This window comes from Camellia sinensis, chromosome 6 (genome assembly GCF_055761805.1).
Source record: "Camellia sinensis isolate YWXY chromosome 6, ASM5576180v1, whole genome shotgun sequence".
In the NCBI taxonomy this organism is placed as follows: Eukaryota; Viridiplantae; Streptophyta; class Magnoliopsida; order Ericales; family Theaceae; genus Camellia; species Camellia sinensis.
In genome coordinates, this window is record NC_138966.1 from 188,693,744 (window position 1) to 188,714,623 (window position 20,880).

Sequence of the window (20,880 nt, forward strand, 5' to 3'; positions counted from 1 at the left end):
TTGCCTTATTGTTATAAGAGATAGAAGGTGACTCATTTGTAGGATAAATATATCTTCCATATTCTTCATTCAACATATGATCATGGCCATGGCTTCTTGTACTACTACTGCCACTGTTTTAAGCTTTCTCTGCATACTCACTACCATATCTAAGCTGTTTTTCAAAACAAAAAAATGAAAATAAGTGCATATTTATTCTATTTCAAAATCAAGTTTAGTTAAAAAGTAATAAAATTCTATACATCGATATAGCAAAAAATAAATAAAAATACAAATATGGTTAGGATGTCTATGAAAAAATATTTTTAGAATTTTCAATATTGCATAATGTATAACAATTAGAAAATCAAATGTAATATATGATTAATGCAAAACATAATTATGTTAAGCATCAATGATCATCAATCCTAATTGGAGTTAAAATATATGTATTACAGGAACATCACCTCTTTTAAGAAGAGGATCTCTTGTCTTGATTTTTTTTCCATGGAAACCTTTACTACTCTACAATATGGTTAATGTCAAAGGTGGAACCAATAATTTTTTTTTCCTTTTTGGACTATAAATCTAACAACTTTTCCTAACATATATAACTATTACATTCGTCTTTTTTCTGTTCGCATTTCTTTCCGTACTTAAGTGCTGCATTTGGGTACCATATTTACCTACATTTTACTCGTGGTAAATCAAAGTCTATTGCAATCTTATAAATCTAATTTGATGTTAGGCTGTCAAAGGTTTAAGTGGCAATACACATCACAGATTTTGAGCTCATACAAATTGAACTATAAAATTTTCACGATGTTGCTTTCCAAAAATACATGGATCACATGATGAGTAATGTTTTTGAGTACTTTTGTCATGTGCCAAGTTTATATTTTGTACCTTTTGGATTATGGTTTGGCGACAAGTTCGCTAAAAACATTTGATCTATTTTGGTATGACAAGCTTACGTAAAGTACTTTTCAATTAAGGTGTTTTGGATATTTTGAGATTATGTTTTTCTTCTTTTATTTAATGGTGAATAATTATATTGTCTATATTTTCCAATTAAAGTTGAATTATGTTATATAGTTGTAGAAAATGGTCAAAGGAAAAAGACAATGGCTGAAACCAGGTGATTTGAGAATTAAGAAGCCAATAGAATATGAGAAACAAAGAAATAAGCGAATCAAGAAGAACTATGAGGTAATGAACAATCTTGGAGTGAAGAATATTACAAATTCTTTGATGAGTGTGGTTCTGCCCAAATGTGCAAATGCAAAGGAAAAGGGAATTAGGGTTGAGGTAGATGATGATGATGATGAGTATAATCCATCAAAGAGTGAGAACGATAGTGATAATGAATCATTGGGTTCCTTTTATCGCAAGGTATTATATACATTATTTTATATTTGTGTATGAACATATCTTTTACTATTTAAATATCTTCTTCATATATCTTAAACATCATATCTTTTTTAAAATATATTTTAACTGTGTTAAATATCTTCTTTACTATTTGATTATGTTATTTCAGGAACAAGAGATGCCACCGGGGTTACGTTTACAGCCTCATTCGAGGCCATTAACTCCCACCCCAGAAGAAGGGATGGATCCCCCAGGTCAAGAGATTGGTACCCAACCCTTACCACCTCATAATGTGCAACATGTGCATGAGGTGACTGCATCTAGCAGTGTTGGTAAGTTTGCAAAGTTGTTTATATTCAATTTAAGGTCTAACTTGCATCTGTTTACTTATTAACTCAATTAATATTATGTCCTTACAGCATCACATGACAGACGTGGCCGTGGTCCAACACGCGACATACAAAGCCAACGCATTGTCGAGAAAGATGGAAAGATGTTGGTTTCTGTACCTGAACAATTCCGTGCGCCAGTAGGAGATCAAGCCTCTAAGTTGGCCTCCAAGATTGGCATAGAGGTTCGAACGCAATTACCAGACTTGAGCATTTGTAGGTGGAAGAAGGTTCACGATGTTGATAAGAAGTCGATAATCCAACGCTTAGAGGTAATTATTGTCAAGTAAAAGAGGCATGACACATGAAAATTGAAATTGAAACTGAAATTACATGGTAATTATTGCATAAAACTGAAATATAGAAGGTAATTATTGCCTTCTGTGTGGGAAATTTTCCGACCACACTGCCAACTCAGTAATTCAGCTGGAGAGCACTGGCAGAATAGATGGCACCTAACTGACCTGCAACAGAAATATAAGAATCCCGCGGTGGTTCGTCCACCCGGGGGCACTCCGACGATCAAGTCAGTATATCTCTCAAAGATAATCAATTATTCAACTCACAAGCTTGAGCCAAAAAAGCATACCTTAGACTCATGGGGGTGCCTCTCTTTTATAGCCAACATAAACTTAGTCCCAATAGAAGCCTAACTTCTATGGACTCAGGATTACTGTTAATCTTGGACTCCCAGTAAGATTAGGATAAACTCTCTAAGAGTCTTATCTTAATACAAACTGAAGTCTTCTCTCATTCTAGGACTCTTGTCCCTTATCCACTTATCTCGGATTCTGATATCTTCGGAGATAACCTCGGCCTTGCCGAGATCACCTCGGCGTCATGAGCAGGACACGTGGCACCTCGGCTGACACGTCGGCGTCACCTTGTCACGTGTTGGTACTAAGAAAATATATCCCCACAACTTTCCACTAGGTTCTATTACCTCGGCATTCTGAGGTAATGGAACCTACACTGTTCGTTCATCTGTGCCCCTCTGTCCGAGATCAAACTCGCCGACCTCAAAGTTCCCTGGATTTTACTGTCCACTGGTGTCAAAAATCAAGTTTCATGCTTTCCAAGCTGCTTGAAATCGTACCTCCTAGCCGAGGTTCTGGTTCCATTAATTCGTAAACTCCAAGAGCTTTGCAACTGCTCCACTCACACTCTCTAGTGAGTTCCCGATTTCCAGTCATCTATTTGACTCCGGCGATTTTCATATCGGCGTTCATTTCACTTGGTAGGTTCATAAACTCTTTACTTGCTATTAAGCTCAACCTTTTATAACTCTTCTGAATCTATTTACTTGCCATCTGTTGCCTTCTATTTTCGCCTATCTTCAAGTTTTGAATTGTTTGAATGCCTGGCACTGTTCTTGTCATATCCGCTTTCTGTTGCTAGCATCGTGTCTGGGTCATTACTTTCTTGTTCTTCACATACTTACTTAGTGCCTGTGCACTTGGCTTTATTCCTGAACTTTGTCGTCTTCTTGACTATTTTTCTCTTTTTTCATTCAATCCTCTGGCTTTTTCTCTTTTTAGCTCTTTTGCTTAAATCCGTCATTGTTCCAAGCTTTCAAGCTTCTGCAACTGTCTTCGTTCCTCTCCTCCAGTGAAGCTTGCGTCATTCTGTCATTGTCATCAGACTTCGGTAATTCTCATTCCGGCTTCCCTCTTTCTGGTAAGCCACTGTTCCTCTTGGTTTTATTTCTTGTTGCTTTCCAAGAAGCTCTGCTTCATTGTTAATCACCATTGTTGTTTTACCCGTCACTGTTCACACATCTGTTGATTTATGCCACTGTTCTTGGCTTGACACACTTGTGCAATCTTTTTGTCTTGATTTCCTGATAGCTTCATCACCATTCTTGATTACGAATTACATTCTTGTTTCTGTTTTCTGTGTCTTTTTCCAGATTCTTGCTTTTAATCCTTGCCTTCAAACTCCGAGGTGCCAATCGCCGAGAAGAGCCTTGATCAAACTCTTCGGGAGATCGATGCTGAGCTTGAGGCCGATAAGGCTGCTGAGAAGTCTTCCCAACTATCTTCTATATCTTGCCATTGATGTCGAGTAGTTTTGTTTCTTTCTTTTACTCCTTGTACCTTGTACTTTGTACTTTGTCCGTCTTTGTATGCTTTTAATCCGGCTGACGTGCCATTTTTGTAGTCTGAATAATTTATTTTTCAGTATTCAGGCCGAAGTGCCTTCTTTCTTCTTTAAATGCATTTCTCTGATTTCTTCTTTGAATGTATGTCTTCTTTTTTCTGCTCTTGTATGATTCTATACTTAGAATAATTTGCATGTCTTCAAAGTACACCTTGACTGTGCAATCTCTTCAGGTGAAATACCTCTGTCACAGCTTCTAATCTTGCTCATCTCGGCCTTGTCCTAACACTTAAAAATATTGTAACAAATATTTTCACAAGTATTGCTTAGGACTTGTCACTTTCTCAATGTCTTCTATCAAAACTTCAGTTTTCCATATTTTAAGTTTTGATAACCTGGTAGTCTCGGCAAGTACGCAGATATTGCTTGAACTTGACTTTAACTTGTAAATTTTTCTCAAAAATTTCAACAAGTGTTTAACCATCATCCTTTATCATAACCTCGACTTAACTTCAGCTTGTAAATTTGTTTCAAAATTTCAACAAGTGTTAAACTATCTTCCTTTATCATAACCCCGGTTTAACTATAACTTGTAAATTCACACAGAATTTCAACAAGTGTTTAAACCAATCTTCTTCCGATACGACCTCGGTTTAACTTCAACTTGTAAATTCACACAGAATTTCAACAAGTGTTAAATATCACATCGGTTTAACTTCAACTTGTAAATTCACACAAAATTTCAACAAGTGTTAAATATGATCTCGGTTTAACTTCAACTTGTAAATTCACACAGAATTTCAAAAAGTGTTAAACATGACCTCGGTTTAATTTCAACTTGTAAATTTACACAGAATTTCAACAAGTGTTAAATATCACATCGATTTAACTTCAACTTGTAAATTCACACAGAATTTCAACAAGTATTAAATATGACCTCGATTTAACTTCAACTTGTAAATTCACACAGAATTTCAACAAGTGTTAAACATGACCTCAGTTTAATTTCAACTTGTAAATTCACACAGAATTTCAACAAGTGTTAAACATGACATCGGTTTAACTTCAACTTGTAAATTCACACAGAATTTCAACAAGTGTTAAATATGATCTCGGTTTAACTTCAACTTGTAAATTCACACAGAATTTCAACAAGTGTTAAACATCATCTCGGTTTACCAACTTGTAAATTGCTATAAATTTCAACAAGTGGTAAACATCATCTCGGTTTAACCAACTTGTAAATTGCAACAAATTTCAACAAGTGGTAAACATCATATCGGTTTAACTAACTTGTAAATTGCTACAAATTTCAACAAGTGGTAAACATCATCTCGGTTTAACCAACTTGTAAAGCTACAAATTTCAACAAGTGGTAAACATCATCTCGGTTTAACCAACTTGTAAACTGTTACAAATTTCAACAAGTGGTAAAAATCATATCGGTTTAACCAACCTGTAAATTGCTACAAATTTCAACAAGTGGTAAACATCATGTCGGTTTAACCAACTTGTAAATTGCTACAAATTTCAACAAGTGGTAAACATCATCTCGGTTTAACCAACTTGTAAATTGCTACAAATTTCAACAAGTGGTAAACATATTCTTCTTTTCTCTGCCCCCTGCATGGCTTCCACATACTCCTTTGCGAACCTTATAAAAGATCTTCAACGTGGCTAACTGCAGTCCAACCTTGTGTGTTTTCTTTTTTATCTTCTGGGATCTGAGATTTGCTCACTGAGCTCTTTTCTTTTCGGACTTAGGTGCCGAGATCTTGTCTGCTAGAATCTTGGATCTGCTCACTCAAGTTAAGCTCTTCTCTTCTCGGACCTACTCATCTAGGTCGAGATCATGTCTTCTAGAATCCGGGATCTAGAATCTGGGATCTGCTCACTTAGGTTGAGCTCTCATCTTCTCGAGCCTACTTGTCTAAGCTGAGATCATGTCTTCTCGAATCCGGGATCCAGGATCTGGAATCCGGGATCTACTTACTCAGGATAAGTTTTTCTATACTTGAATATTATCTCCTTGGGAGCGCTCATGCCCCCTGTCTTTGCATCCCTTCTAGAAGGGTCTTCGTTCCTCCGCAGGTATCTATCCTTCCATACTTGGAGGTCATCTTCGTTGTAGTATCCGCTTCGATCTGTTGTCTTTGCTGCGTCACCTTCCTGGCGGGCGTCTTTCAGTCCGTGACTCTGGTCACAAGTTTCTGTGTTGCGGTTGTCCCCTTCAACGTCGAGGTTGATAGATCTTCCATTCCCAGCAGAAGCGTTGTCTCCAGTCTGATCCTTCTGTCCGTCATTAGCCATCTATTCTTTTTTCTTTTATTGGCCATCTATTCTTCTTTCTTTCCCACAGACGGCGCCAAATTGTGTGGGAAATTTTCCGACCACACTACCAACTCAGTAATTCAGCTAGAGAGCACTGGCAGAATAGATGGCACCTGACTGACCTGCAACAGAAATATAAGAATCCCGCAGTGGTTCGTCCACCCGGGGGCACTCCGACGATCAAGTCAGTATATCTCTCAAAGATAATCAATTATTCAACTCACAAGCTTGAGCCAAAAAAGCATACCTTAGACCCATGGAGGTGCCTCTCTTTTATAGCCAACATAAACCTAGTCCCAATAGAAGCCTAACTTCTATGGACTCAGGATTACTGCTAATCTTGGACTCCCAGTAAGATTAGGATAAACTCTCTAAGAGTCTTATCTTAATACAAACTGAAGTCTTCTCTCATTCTAGGACTCTTGTCCCTCATCCAAGTTGAGTTCCCTTTTCATTCTAGGACTCTTGTCCCTTATCCACTTATCTCGGATTTCGATATCTTCGGAGATAACCTCGGCCTTGCCGAGATCACCTCGGCATCATGAGCAGGACACGTGGCACCTCAGCTGACACGTCGGCGTCACCTTGCCATGTATTGGTACTTAGAAAATATATCCCCACACCTTCTATATTTTTTAAAACTGAAATTGAGGTGATAGATGGAAAGGATTAGAGAAAAATAGTGTAGCATAGGGGTTTATTTCAGTTTGTTGCTCGGTTATGCTCAAGTTTTTGCTTTTTGTGTGAAAAAACTACTCTCTTTGTTAGGGTGATTACAAGAACTTGCTACTAAACAAGATATTACATGGTAGCATATCAAAGACTTCTAGTTTTGGAAAGAATTTAACGATTAGTAAGAATGCAACTATAACTATGTATTCAGTTTGTATCCTTGCGTAGTGAAACACAATAGAAAATCTAAAAATTTAATTAGTGATGCATATATTAGTAAACACTAATATAACTAGTGATGCCAACAAATAAATAGGGAAGTATTCTTGTTAGTACTAATCAAATCATGGAAACAATAGCTATGAATAGATGGAGGTCATTATGTTGGCTTCAGGAAGGTGACAGACAACAGAGGATATTTGATTTAATTAGAATAGATGGAGGAAGGAGGCAGAGATCCTTGGTTAGCTGAATCAAAGGTGCCTGAATTGTCCAATTCAGAAACAGATGAATTAGCTAAAACAAGGGCAGTAACTCTAGCATGTTTGATGGGCCACTTTTCACTTGATAAGTTGTGTGATGAGTAGGTAACCTCATTTTCTGTCAGCTGATAAGACTAATGCATTTTACCAAGATTGATATTATTTTTTTAAATAAGAAAATTGCTCTCTGGGATCAAAATATATTTTGTTTGGTGTTCTACATATTGCTCTTTTCTACTCTTTTTCTCAGTTGGTGGTTGCATCTTTTGGGCTTGATGTGAACACTCCAATCCTTACTCTCTTTGTTTCATCAAATCTTTTTGGAAAATTCCAAACTTATTCTAAAAATTTGTTTCCAATACTTGCTCTTTTTAAAATTTCATCAAATTTGAATAAAAATGCGACTCTTGGAAATTTGGTGAAGGATTTGGTTCATCCTTGATTTGGTGAAAATGATTTGATACAAGTTTGATGAAATGATTTGAATTTGATGAAAGAATTGGTGAAGGATTGGAGATGCTCTTGGTACTCTGTTATTACTTTGCCCACATGCATTAGAATGATAGACTAGTTTTTTTATGTTTGTTTTAGATTGTGTGATGTATTTGACCCTTATGAACTGCCCATTCCTTCTTGTTCAAAAGAGAAAATAAAGCAGTTCTGGAATTGTTATGGTTAGGCCTGAAGCAAAACATGATCGTATGCCTTTCAATTTTTTTAATTTTTTAGTCCTATGTACCAACTTGTCTCTAAGCTCAAATCTCTTAAAGCAGTTCTTAAATCTTTTAAAAAGACTCACTATAGTAATACCTCAGTTAGAGTTGCTGAAGCAAAGTTCAGTTAGAAAAGCTCCAAATTGATGTTCAAGCTAATCCTGATCATGTTGCTGCTATTGCTTCTGAAAAGACTGCCTTTGCTGCATATGTTGATCTTCTTCTTGCTGAGGAATATTTTTATAAACAAAAGGCCCAGGGATAATGGTATAACATTTGGGCATCAGAATGCATCCTAATTTCATAAGAAGCTGAAAATTGACAGAGCTAAGAACAAGATCCTCTCTCTATAGATGACTTTGATGGTAATAGGCATGAAAAGTATGATGAATATTACTTCTCATTTCAAAAATATGCTTGTTCTTCTGTTAATTATCCTAGGGATGGGGAAGCCAAAGTTGCTGAGCTTATTCAACCTTGTTTATCTGAATCTCATCTCCCTTTGCTTATTTCTTCTGTTTCTTAAGTTGAAATTAAATATGTTGTTTTTGGGCCTTGCGATAACAAAGCCCCTAGTCCTGATGGGTATTTTGCTTAGTTTTTGTAAGAGCTCTTGGCATATTAAAAGTTCTCAGTTGGTGGTTGTATCAAATAGTTCAAGTAGCTATAGTTTATGTAAATGATCTTAGTTGAATTGAAACCATGTTGAACAAATGGTTCCTCAACTCTTTTATTGACTACCATTTTTACTTATTATATATACCATAAAATAGTCAACAGCCATTGAATCAAAAATAGCATAAAAAGAGTATTTGAAACTATACTAGTACTAGAAAAAACAACTATTGCTTGAATGTTGCAGTGTCCACTGTTCTGTTGAAAGTTCAACAGCGTTACAAAGTTTAGGATTAGCTAATATGTTCTCTAGGCTTTCAACTTGCAAGTTGTTACTGGGATGATTTTTGCTTTCATAACCAGAATATTTATATAATTGTGGGTTTCTTAGCAAACATAGGATTGGTTTTGTTAACTGTAGACACCCCATTTTTGACCGACCTTGAGACTCAGACGTCACCAGTTGAGCACTTGGGGATATTGCATAATGTGCTCGTTCAGGAGTTTCAGAGTCTTGGCTGCGAGCCCTGCCTCCGGACTTCCGAACCCTCTTTTGTGCCTTGCCTCAGTTTGCGAACTAGACTCGGTTTTCTCTGTTTCTTTTCCTGAGGGGAGGGAGAGGTCCCGTAGACCATCTCTCAATGTCCGTAGGCTACATTTTGTGGCCGCAGGCCATTTTGCCCATTTCGGAGTCCGGTTTCCGATTTTTTCGGGACCGTTGGCCGTGTGCCTCGGTTCGGGACCGCCTAACCATCTCCGTTTGCTCTAAATTTTGGCATACATCTTATTTTCTCCCTTTCAAGGGACACTGGGGCCTAAGAAACCCACTTGGTGGCCGAACGCCGCTTTCGGTGCTTGGCAGCCCATTTTCGGGACCCCGAACTGCGTGTTTTGGCCCCCGAGCATTCGTTTTGCATTGCTTTTCGTTCATTTTTGGCAGGTACCTCTGTTTCATCACTAGGAAGGTCATGGAAGGGTGGGAGGCTAGCAATTGTTTCAACAACCAGTTCTTTACTCCTCCGGCGCCCTCCGACACCCGTTTTTCGCACTTCCGGGCCAATGTTGAACACCTTGGAGCCATTTTCTTCAAACCCAAACCACATATTTGTGATGTACACACATGGGAGGACCCTAAAAGTTCATGGCCGGCCACTAATGCTTCTTGACCCTTTTGAACCCCTCCTTCCGAGCCAATGTTGAACATCCTTGGGCCACTTTCTTGAACTTTGAACCACATATTTGTGATGTACACACATGGGAGGACCCTAAACGTTTATGGCCGGCCATTAATTCCATTTGAACCTTATGAACCCCTCCTCAAAATGGCTTGTTCTCTCTCCTGTTTTAGAGTTTCCAAATTCGAACCACAGGGTTGTGAAGAGGAGACCTGGGAGGCCACCAATATGTGGTGGCCGGCCACTATTTCAAGTTGACCCTTTTGACCCCTAGCTGGCCGGCTAGGGGGGGTGGCCGGCCGGCCACTTCCAAGCCCAATAGGTGGCCGGCCATGTTCCTCTCTCCTTCCACTTTACAGCTGTGTAGCCCTTTCCCCTAGAAAATATCCCAATCCGGGGGATATTTTGTGGGGGAAAACTTGCCTATTTTCCCCCACCTTTTGCCCCTCCTTTACTCCCCTCTTCTTGTCCATATAACCAGCTGGTGGCATCACATTTAGGGGTGAGAAAATTTGTTCTTCAAGCCTCAAGACACAAATCTTCCTCCATCCCTCTCATTTTCCTAAAAATCCCTAAGTCCTACACCTTGTTTTCTTCATCACCACCAAGCTCTACCATTACCACTTCATTTCCAGCAACAAGGAGGGCTTCTCAAAGGCTAAAGGAGCTGCAAATTGGTCCAAGAAGCAACAAAAGCTTTGGTCTTCAAGGGTGAGTGACCTTTCTCCTCTTTTGACCCTTTTTCTTGATCCATTTGTAAGCCCTATATGCTTATTGCTTCAAGCTCCGGCCCTAACTGAAAGTGGCCTTATTTTGAGCTCATTTTCACTTTTCATTAAGGACTCAACCCTGTTTGAGCCCTCCATGATGCACTTGCTTCATTGATCCTCTTATATGTCATAATCTTGCATGCTATTTTTGGCCCATGAGTAATCTGTTTTTGAGCATGATGTAATCTGTGAATGTGCTTATTTTGGGCCCTTCTTCAACATTGTTGAAGGACCCCTCACCATTTGATGCCTCCATGTGCCACTTGTAGTTATATCCCTTATTTGGCCCCCATTTTTGCATGCTATGGCAGCCTACCATGCTTTTGTTTTTGGATATTTTACAGTTCTGGAAATAGTCTTATTTTGGTCCATTCTTCATGTTTCATTTAGGGCCTTTCATGGTTTGGGACCTCCATATGCCACTTCATGCTATATCTCTCTTTTATTCCCCATTCTTGCATGTTTAGTTAGCCTATCATGATTTTGTTTTTGGCCATTTTACAGGCCTAGAGATAGTCTTATTTTGACCTTCTTAACATGTTTCATTAAGGGTCTTTGACTGTTTGGTGAATATTTTGCATACCTCATGTTATAGCCACTTTTGAGCCTCATTTTTGCATTGCATTTCTAATATATTTGTATACTGTTTTGGGGGCTTCCATAAACTGTAAATAGTCTTATTTTGGGTCCCCCTTAAACATTGTTGAAGGACCCTAACCTGTTTGGGGCCAGCAGCTATGAGTTGCTTCTTAATCCCATGTTTAGGGCCATTTCTTGCATGCTAGTTTTTCCCTATCTTGGTTTGCTGTTTGGCCATGTTTTGTACTAGTAAAATGCTTATTTTGGGGCTTCCTTGCTTCTTTATTTTCATTCCATGTACCAATTATGCATGCTTGGTATAGCTATAGGCCATTTCGGGTGCCAAAATTCGTGTTTCAGGACTATTCCGTGCATTGGGTGTGTTTTCACCTCGTTTCGGGGCTGTTTTCCCCCACTTTTCATTGCTGAAAATCCATTAGCATGTTTATATATCATTTTCCATGCTATTGCATTGCATATACCATTGCCTCGGTTTGCGTGCCCGTGTGCACGCATTTCGAGGCACTTCATTTTCATTTACCGGCCTCTTATGTGAGTGCGGCTGAGGCTCTCTCATGTTAGTATAAGTCCATGTTGCATTCTATATGCCATTTTAGTCATATTGCATTGCATATGCCATTGCCTCGGTTTGCGTGTCCGTGTGCACGCATTTCGAGGCACTTCATTTTCATTTACCGGCCTCTTATGTGAGTGTAGCTGAGGCTCTCTCATGTTAGTGTAAGCCCATATCACATTTCCATGTCATTTACATTGCATATGTCATTTTCTCGGTTTGCGTGCCCATGTGCACGCATTTCGAGACATCTCTTTTTTACAACATAGTGCATATTAGGTTGTATCTTAGATCGCATTCTATCATTTTCTCGGTTTACGTGCCTGTGTGCACGCATTTCGAGACATCTCATTTTCATAGCATTGTGCATGCTAGGCTGTATCTTAGTTGCATTTCATGCATATCATGCATATTGCATCGTGTTCGGGATAGGAGTTAGCCCAGGCACGGGAAACGAGGTGCGTTTCGTACTCCGAGTGACGGAACGTGTCTCAATTCCCTAGTCACCGACACTCCGGATCATCCATGATGGAGTTAGGTTCTTGTTGTGTTTTCATGTGCATTCATTCTATATTGAGTTGCACATTTCGACTCCTCTGCCATCATGCATCGATATGCGTGATTGGTGGCACGAGGATCGAGGCATGCATATATCTGTGAAAATACATTGCTATGCCCCTTTCCTGCTCTCTGTTGCAGCAAATGAAGAATCAGCAACTTTTCAGAGCTTGGCACGCTTTTTAAGAATAACTGCTAAACAGAGGCTAATTGGGGCATCCCGGTGGATTTCCGCGCAAGACAGCCCAGACGTGCATCATTCATCAGAAGCAAGGCAACCCCGGGCTTGCACGCCAGTTTTACTTGCTTTCTTAGTTAATTCATTAATTAATTAGGAATTTGTATATTATTCGGACTGTAATATTTGGACTATACTATTCTTTTATTCGGAACTGTATTATTTATTCGGACCCTCTGCGCGAGGGCATAACTGTAATAAGTGTGTGTGTGTGTGTGTTGTATGTCTTCCAACCCCACGTCTTTCTCCATTTTATTTATCCGCTTATGATGGTTAGATTAGGGCATATTTCAATTAGCATACAGTATGACAGCATGTTTGCATCATTCATCTGTTTTGCATGCACCGGGTTCGGCGCATCATACTAACTGCATTGTATTTTCAATTCCAAGTTGAATACGTGTTAGCTGTAGCATTTCATATGCCATCTTAGAGTAGCCAAGCCTGCTATAGTTTGCATTTTTGCATGTGTTGCATTAGGCATTTCTGTATACTTAGGATTCATGCATGATTTCTAATGAGTTTTTGTTTTGGCTTGGAGTACTCGGTGAGTTTTATGCTTTAGCATCCTTACATGCGTGTGAGTGAATGCCATGATAGCATGCTTACCATGAGGCAATATGCTTATGTGATATAACTGCCTGAATGCCTGTGGGTGAAGGTTGGGTTGTTTAAATTGGAATGAATCATCAAATGTTTGTTTCAAGCCCACTAGATAGTGGCAAAACCATCTTTTCTAAGCCCACCCGAGGGTGGCAAAATCTGCACTTTAAGCCTACTTGTGAGTAGCAAACCATCTTCTAAAACAAACATGAAATGTTTTGTTCCAATTCAGGCGACCCAGTCTATACTTGTATGCTGTGCGCATCACATAGTAACCTAGGCTAATAACCGGAATAAGAACTCACAATGTTTTCAAAAATAGATATCATGGTTAGTAGAGGCCGGTCTATGACCGGGCGAGCGGGGGTGCTCACGAAGTGACCTTCCCCAATCGTACCCAAGTTCCCGAGCCGAGGCAACTTTGGTGATGACGGACACGTGGCCTTTTGGCACCGAGTCAGGGTTTCCTAAATTTCCCATTAAAAAATATTTAGGTGGCGACTCTGTATCTGGCAAAACAGTCCATGTTTGGCACTTCTTTCAAAAAATCTGTTTTCTCAAAAACGATTTGCCGGATTTGGACTCTTTGGTTCAGACTTAGAACCGTGACTACAAAGTCGAGTCCGAGCTGTAGCGAGGTCCCCCGCGGGCTTGTTACATTAACAGAGGTGCTTGGAAATTTAATTACTGAGTTGGTTGTTCTTAGCAATGAAAGAGCAATTTCACATTTATAGGAAAATAAACTAAAATAAGATAAAATGAACATCTAAATATAGAATTTCTGGTTAGTGTGAAATTAGATTTGAGAGCTTCCACGAAATTCTAATATAACTAGTGAAGCCTACAAAATAAAATGTATATATCACAGTTGGTTGCTGCTACGTCTAATTGTGTATGTGAACAAAATTTAAGTTATTTAACTTATAAAAAAAATGATTTGATTTTGCAGGATCAGTTTGATCTACAAGGCAATCCGAGTGATGTAGCAAGGACTTTAAACATATAGTTTGGTCGGCGATTGAGTAGCTTCACCTATAGGTTGCACAAACAATACAAGAAACTTAAGGATGCAAGAGGGGAGGAGTATGCGAGAAGCCACCCACCTACAAGTGTGACTCTTAATCAATGGACATCACTAATTGACAAGAAGTGGAATAGTAAAGAATTCATGGTATAATGTTTTATGTTAATTGTCAAAAATTAATTTTCTTCTTACTAATGTTAAATTTTGTTGTTTTTATTGGTGTTTGAATCGTGTAGGAACAATTACTAACTAATGTGAATAATAGGATGCAAATGAAAACAAAACATAGATGTGGATCAAAATCAATCCCGGTCAGGGTGCACAGCTCGTTGTGTTCTGCTATTTTATTTTGTTAGATTAGTAGGCTTTGTTATTTAAATATTTGAAATAACATTCAAAAACAAATGAATCAGATAATTACAAATGGAGAAGTGCCCGAGTTGGCAGAATTTTACAAGTCCATCCACTATAATTCGAACACGCATGAATGGATTTCGTCGGAGAGCCAAGCTAATTATGTATGTACAAGGCAATGCATATTAATTTTGATAAAATTATTTATTTGCTTTGTAGGGTAGAATAATTAATAATTTTTCGATTTATTTTAAATTAATAGGACAACATGATACAGACGCAAGCAGAACACCTCTCGCAGACTGGTGTGATCCCCTTGAGCCCAAAGGAGTTGTCAGTCAAGGTGCTTAAGCGAAGGTCAGGTTATGTGAAACGACTCGGCTTGAGGCCTTCTTCTTCTATGAAGACTATTGTTGCACCTGCTGAAAGTAGTGACTATGTTCAACGCCTTGAGATGCAAATAGGACAGCAAAATGAACAAATTGCAAGGTTTCAAAAGTCAGAGAACAAACAAAGCAAGAAGATACAAAGTATCATAGAGTGTTTGACGCAGAAAGGTATCACGGGAAATTTTGAGAGTGGGGAAAGTTCAGATTCTGATGGACAAGCTTCTTGGTTAGTATATTATGTTTATATGTTAATTTAGTAGAACATTTCTTCTTCAACTAGGGTAGAATAAAAAAAATTACTTTTGACATTTAGGCACAGGGTCCCGGGAAAATAGTGAAATATGCATCTAAAGGCCCGAAAAACATCACAAACACCTTGAGATTATCATAAACTATCATGAACACTTTGGGAGGGATCAACATAAGCTGTGAAAACTTACAAAACAATCATAGAACTCTCGGTTGGAAAACATTTAGGCTTGAAAATAGGCCATTAGGGAGTAAAATCTTGAAATAGTCATTAAAAGGCTGAGAAATATCATGAACACCTTGGGAGGAACTAATGTAAGTTGTAAAAATTTACGAAACAAGCACGGTAAAATTTGGTTTAAAATTTAATTTGAAATTTTTATTTTTTCTCTTCTAAGTTGCATAATAACATATTTAGTGAATGGTTACCTTAACCTTTTGTTGTTGTCGTTTTTTTTTTTTCTTTTTTAAATGGCAGATTGGAGATGAACGAATTTGGTAACCTGCATAACAAGAATTTTTTTGTTGATATTACCAGACACATCACAGTGTAGTTGTACTTTTTGTTGATATTACCAAACATGTATTTTGACTATGTTGTTGTGGGTTATGATTATATTGTGATGGATCTTATCTTTTTGTTGATATTTTATTGAATAGATTAAAATGAACAGGTTTTTGTTGATATTACCAAATGAACAAGTTTTTGTAATGATTTATAATGGATATTATATTCAGCAGGTTATTAAAATGCACAAGTTATTTTGATTATGTTGTAGTTTTTGATTTTACTAGAATAGATGTTATAGTTTGGATGTTATATATTAATTTCTTGATACTATGAGACATGTATTTTGTTTGGGTTTTATGATAATGAACAGTTTAATTTTATATTGATTTGTATTAGATATTTTATTTAATAGATTATTAAAATGTACAGGTATTGTTTATTGAAAAAAAAAAATTACAAATATAACCCTCCCCCAATTTTTAAAATTTATTTATTATTGGCGACGAAAAAAAATTGACACTAAAACTTTTTAATCTCAACAAATAATTTCATTACACATATTCACTATTTCATCACTAAATTAAAATATTTGTTAACAAAAGTTTTCGTTACTGAAAGGTTTTTTTTTTCCATCTTTTAGTGACGATATTTTTGTCACTAAAAATTCTATCGTTATTTTTAATGACGAAATATTTTGTCACCCAAAACAAATATAATAAAATTTTATTTAATTCTAGTGACGAAATGGACATTATAGGTGACAAAATATTTAACATTTAGTGACGAAATATTTCGTCACCAAATACCAATAATAGGTGACAAAATAAATTTTCGTCATCATGTACTTTTAGTGACAACGAATTGATGACGAACGTGGTGACGAAATTGTTTCGTCACGGATCAATTTAGTGACGAAAATTTCACTATTGGAGACAAAGTGATTTTGTCATTAAAGAACCATTTTGTTGAAGTGTCGGCTAGCCGGAACAGAGGCGGCACGCCTAGGTTGAATTCGTCTTCTTCTTTGACCCCATTGACGCCATTGATTTTCTTTGTTTCTCTTTCTTCTACTTCTTCAATATGTTGGACTTTTACGGGGGGTACTAACCTTGATTTTCCAGTTTCTATCTCTAGACCTAGTTGATGATACCCAAAACGAAGAAGAACGAACTGGGTCGGATTGAATTAGTTTGATCTTAGAAGGGTTGGCAATGAGAGAGGTTAGAGCTGTTCTGGGTTTAAGGTAGATTCGTGGAAGAGGTCTTAGGCCACATTATGATAAAACCCAACTCGCCATTAAAGACCTAGATGGGGAGAGAGAGAGAGAGGATTCAAGAATTTTGGATTCTGATTCTCGGTTGATTGAGAGGTAGTCCGACCAGGTTGTTAGGTAGACCATAGCTACGACCACCGGCATGTGTTGGTTTGTATTTAGAAGTTTTTGTTCTGGTGTGTCGCCGGGTTGTGTTGTCAACTCAACATTTCTGGTGTGTCGCCGACCTTACCAGTTATGCTAAAATGATGAAGATGGCATGGTTAGTGTTTGAGGTGAAAAGACGAGTTTGCCCCTCAATAATTGCTAGAGGGAGTACGTAAGAGGCAAATAATGGCTTTCTAACCAAATTTTCAAACAGGGCATCAATTATTGGACGAAATTGACACACGTTGTTAAATTCAGGGGTTAAATCGCGCAAATTGAAATGACAGGAACCAAAATGACATACAAGGTAAACTACAAGGACTATTTCTGTAATTTGCCCTAGAATTTTTTATTTAATAAAATTAACTAAAAAAATAAAATTCATAATTGTTCTCCTATATATGAATAAAATTACCTAAATTATTGATTGAAACATATTTATAATATTATTAAAAGCTATTAATTGACTTGATGATTTATTAATAAAATGGACGATTTGTTATGAAATTAAAAATCTCAGGAGGTATAATATAATTTTTAGAACTAGAAGGAACGATTCATATTTTAATCAAACCTCAAGGGATGTATTTATAATTTATCCTATTATTTATATTATTTGTATTATCTCCTCCACGCCTACCATACTATTACCAATTTTAAAACGTATCCTAGGAAGTTTTTTATTTAAAAATTTAAAGATGTTATATATTGAATTTGAATCCCCTCATGGAAGGACCTACCTCAACTCTATAAAAGCCAGCATAAAGACTTCATTTTAGATATCCATCCACGGCATCAATTCTCTTCACAGTGTGCTCTCTCCTATTCATTCTCTCCCTCAACACTGCTCACTCTCACCCCCTAGACTCTCTCACTCCACATGAAATCAATGAAGTCGCCGACATAATCTCAAACTCCAGCATACCCTCTTTCCAAAACCTTTGTTTTCACTATGTAGGCTTCCATGAACCCACCAAACTGTTGGAACAATCTTCTGTGTAAATAAAATAAATTAAAACAAAGTCAAATAAAATAAAATAAATAACTTATCGAATTTATTTATCGAACCGAATTAAAAATAAAAGACCAAGTCGAGTGTGTGACACTCTGTCCTTAAGACAGATTTGCCCCGCTACGGTACTTATGGTTGAGTGGCGTCTATCTCCCAGGATACAATGATCTTCACAAATTGTAGTAGCACTCCAAACAATTTATTCGGCGAACCAAACCTGTGTTCTAACTCTCTGAAAATTACCCTAAAATAATATGAAGAATAAAGGACGCAAGAGAGCAAAATGAAGGCAAGGAAAATAAATTTTCGGAATCAATCAAAATTGGAATGGGGCTGCCTTTATATAGGCTTTGTTAGCACCTATTCAATTTGAATAGAAAATGTATGAAGAAGGGACATACCCCTTCCTTTAAAATAAAGAGACACCATGAAAGGTTTGCACCCTTTCATTCAAATGGAGGTTTGACCCTTCCTTTAAAACAAAAAGACACCATGAAAGGTTACACCCTTTCATTCAAAATGGAGTCTATTTCAATTGACAACTACCTCTTTATAAATTTTCCAACAATCCCCCACATGAATGAAATTGACAGAGAGAAAATGCAACAACATGGTGTAAATACAGAGAGTACAAAAATTGAAAATATTCTGCAAATGATAGGTAGCTTTTGGCTTTGAACCTTCCCTTGTGAGACACTATCGAATTTACTAGCTAACTAGTGAACATGATGTCTTGAACTGTTCAGCCGTTTGTGTAAACCAAGACAATAGAACTCACACAGTATATCTCCAGACACAGTTTAGTTCTCACTATTGTGTTCATTTTGGCCCTGAACAACCTGGTCTTTCATGAGTGCTCTAGAGAATTGTAGCCCTTCACAAATCTCATAGAACCGGCCAGTTCACACTCATATAGGTGATTCTTATGAAGAGTATCCTACCATACTCCACTAGGTATACCTAGATATAAGAATCATTAAAAGTATTACTTAACCTAAAACACTGCAGACATCACTATTTCATCATAGAAATGGGTAGGAGTTAGACTCCCCAGTGATCCTTCTAAGTCATTCACAACTCGGTTGTCCCTTTGAACCTAGATCTTGGGATCTCCAGTCAACTAGGTTGGGTTGCCGTTGTGGTAACTCTTATTAAATAGGCTTAAGTCTCATTCCCCTCGATGAATTCTCAACTAACTCTCTTGCTAACCCTTTGGTTAGTGGATCCGCTATGTTGTCTTTAGACTTCACATATTCAATGGAAATAATTCCATTAGAGAGTAGTTGTCTCACAGTGTTATGTCGACGACGAATGTGTCGTGACTTACCGTTATACATATGACTCTGTGCTGTACCTATAGCTAATTGACTATCTCAATATATGTATATAGCAGGCACCAATTTTGGCCAAATTGAAATATCTTCAAGGAAGTGGCGAAGCCATTCTGCCTCTTCTCCTGCTTTGTCTAAAGCTATGAATTTTGATTCCATAGTAGACCTAGCAATGCAAGTCTGTTTGGAAGATTTCCATGATACAACCGCCCCACCAAGAATAAAGACATACCCACTGGTGGACTTTGAGTCTCTAATATCCGATATCCAATTTGCATCACAGTAACCTTCAAGTACTGCTGGATATCTAGTATAATTTAACCCAATGTTACGAGTAAATCGAAGATATCTTAGAACCCTTATAATTACTTTCCAGTGTTCTACTCTTGGATTACTCGTATATCTACTTAATTTACTTACTGCATAAGCTATATCTGGGCGAGTGCAGTTCATCAAGTACATTAAGCTTCCAATAATTTGGGCATACTCTTATTGAGAAATACTTTCCTGTATATTCTTAGAAAGATACAAATTAACATCTACAGGTGTTCTAGCAAGATGATCATCATCTTTGCTGAATTTTTCAAGTATTTTCTCAATGTAAATGAGATTGTGACAAAGCATATCCTTCTGATGTTTTGGTAATTTTCATACCAAGAATTACATCAGCAATGCCCATGTCTTTCATGTCAAAATGTTTATTCGACATTTTCTTAGTAGTTTTAATCATATCATTATTACTACCTATGATGAGCATATCATCTACATAAAGACATACAATGACATAACCTTTGTCTGTATTTTTAATATAAACACCTTTGTCACACTCATTAATTTTGAATCCATTTGACATCATTGTCTTGTTAAATTTCTCATGCCATTGCTTTGGCGCTTGTTTTAAACCATATAATGATTTAACCAATTTACACACTTTCTTTTCTTTTCCTGGAACAGAAAAACCTTCTGGTTGTTCCATGTAAATTTCTTCCTCTAACTCACCATTTAAGAAAGCGGTTTTTCACATCCATTTGATGAATTTCTAAATTGTATAAAGATGCAATGGCAATTAACATTCTAATGGATGTTATTCTAGTAACCTGTGAGTATGTGTCAAAGTAATCAAGACCTTCTTTTTGTCTAAAACCTTTGACCACAAGTCTTGCCTTGTTTATGTCAATTGATCCATCCGCTTTCATTTTCCTTTTAAAAATCCACTTGTACCCAAGAGGTTTACAACCTGGTAGCAAGTCCACCAATTCCCAAGTGTGATTTTGCAAGATGGATTCAATTTCACTGTTGACAGCTTCTTTCCATAAAGGAGCTTCAGGACTGGACATAGCCTCTTTAAAAGTTAAAGGCTCATTTTCTAACAAAAATGTTAGAAAATCTGGACCAAAAGATTTTGAGGTTCTAGCATGTTTACTACGCTTAGGTTCTTCTT

At 37.3% G+C, this 20,880-nt stretch overlaps 1 protein-coding gene across 1 annotated transcript in view; it reads left to right on the forward strand.

The window, feature by feature from the left end:
- Positions 1–1,083: 1,083 nt before the first annotated feature.
- LOC114305750 (amine oxidase [copper-containing] alpha 3, peroxisomal-like) overlaps positions 1,084–20,880 on the forward strand; it is a 62,059-nt gene continuing 42,262 nt past the window's right edge. Inside the window, exons 1-4 of the mRNA XM_082876820.1 lie at positions 1,084–1,371; positions 1,520–1,682; positions 1,770–2,011; positions 14,790–15,084. Of these exons, the coding sequence (XP_082732946.1) occupies positions 1,084–1,371; positions 1,520–1,682; positions 1,770–2,011; positions 14,790–15,084 (988 nt within the window). The remainder of the gene's footprint in view (positions 1,372–1,519; positions 1,683–1,769; positions 2,012–14,789; positions 15,085–20,880) is intronic.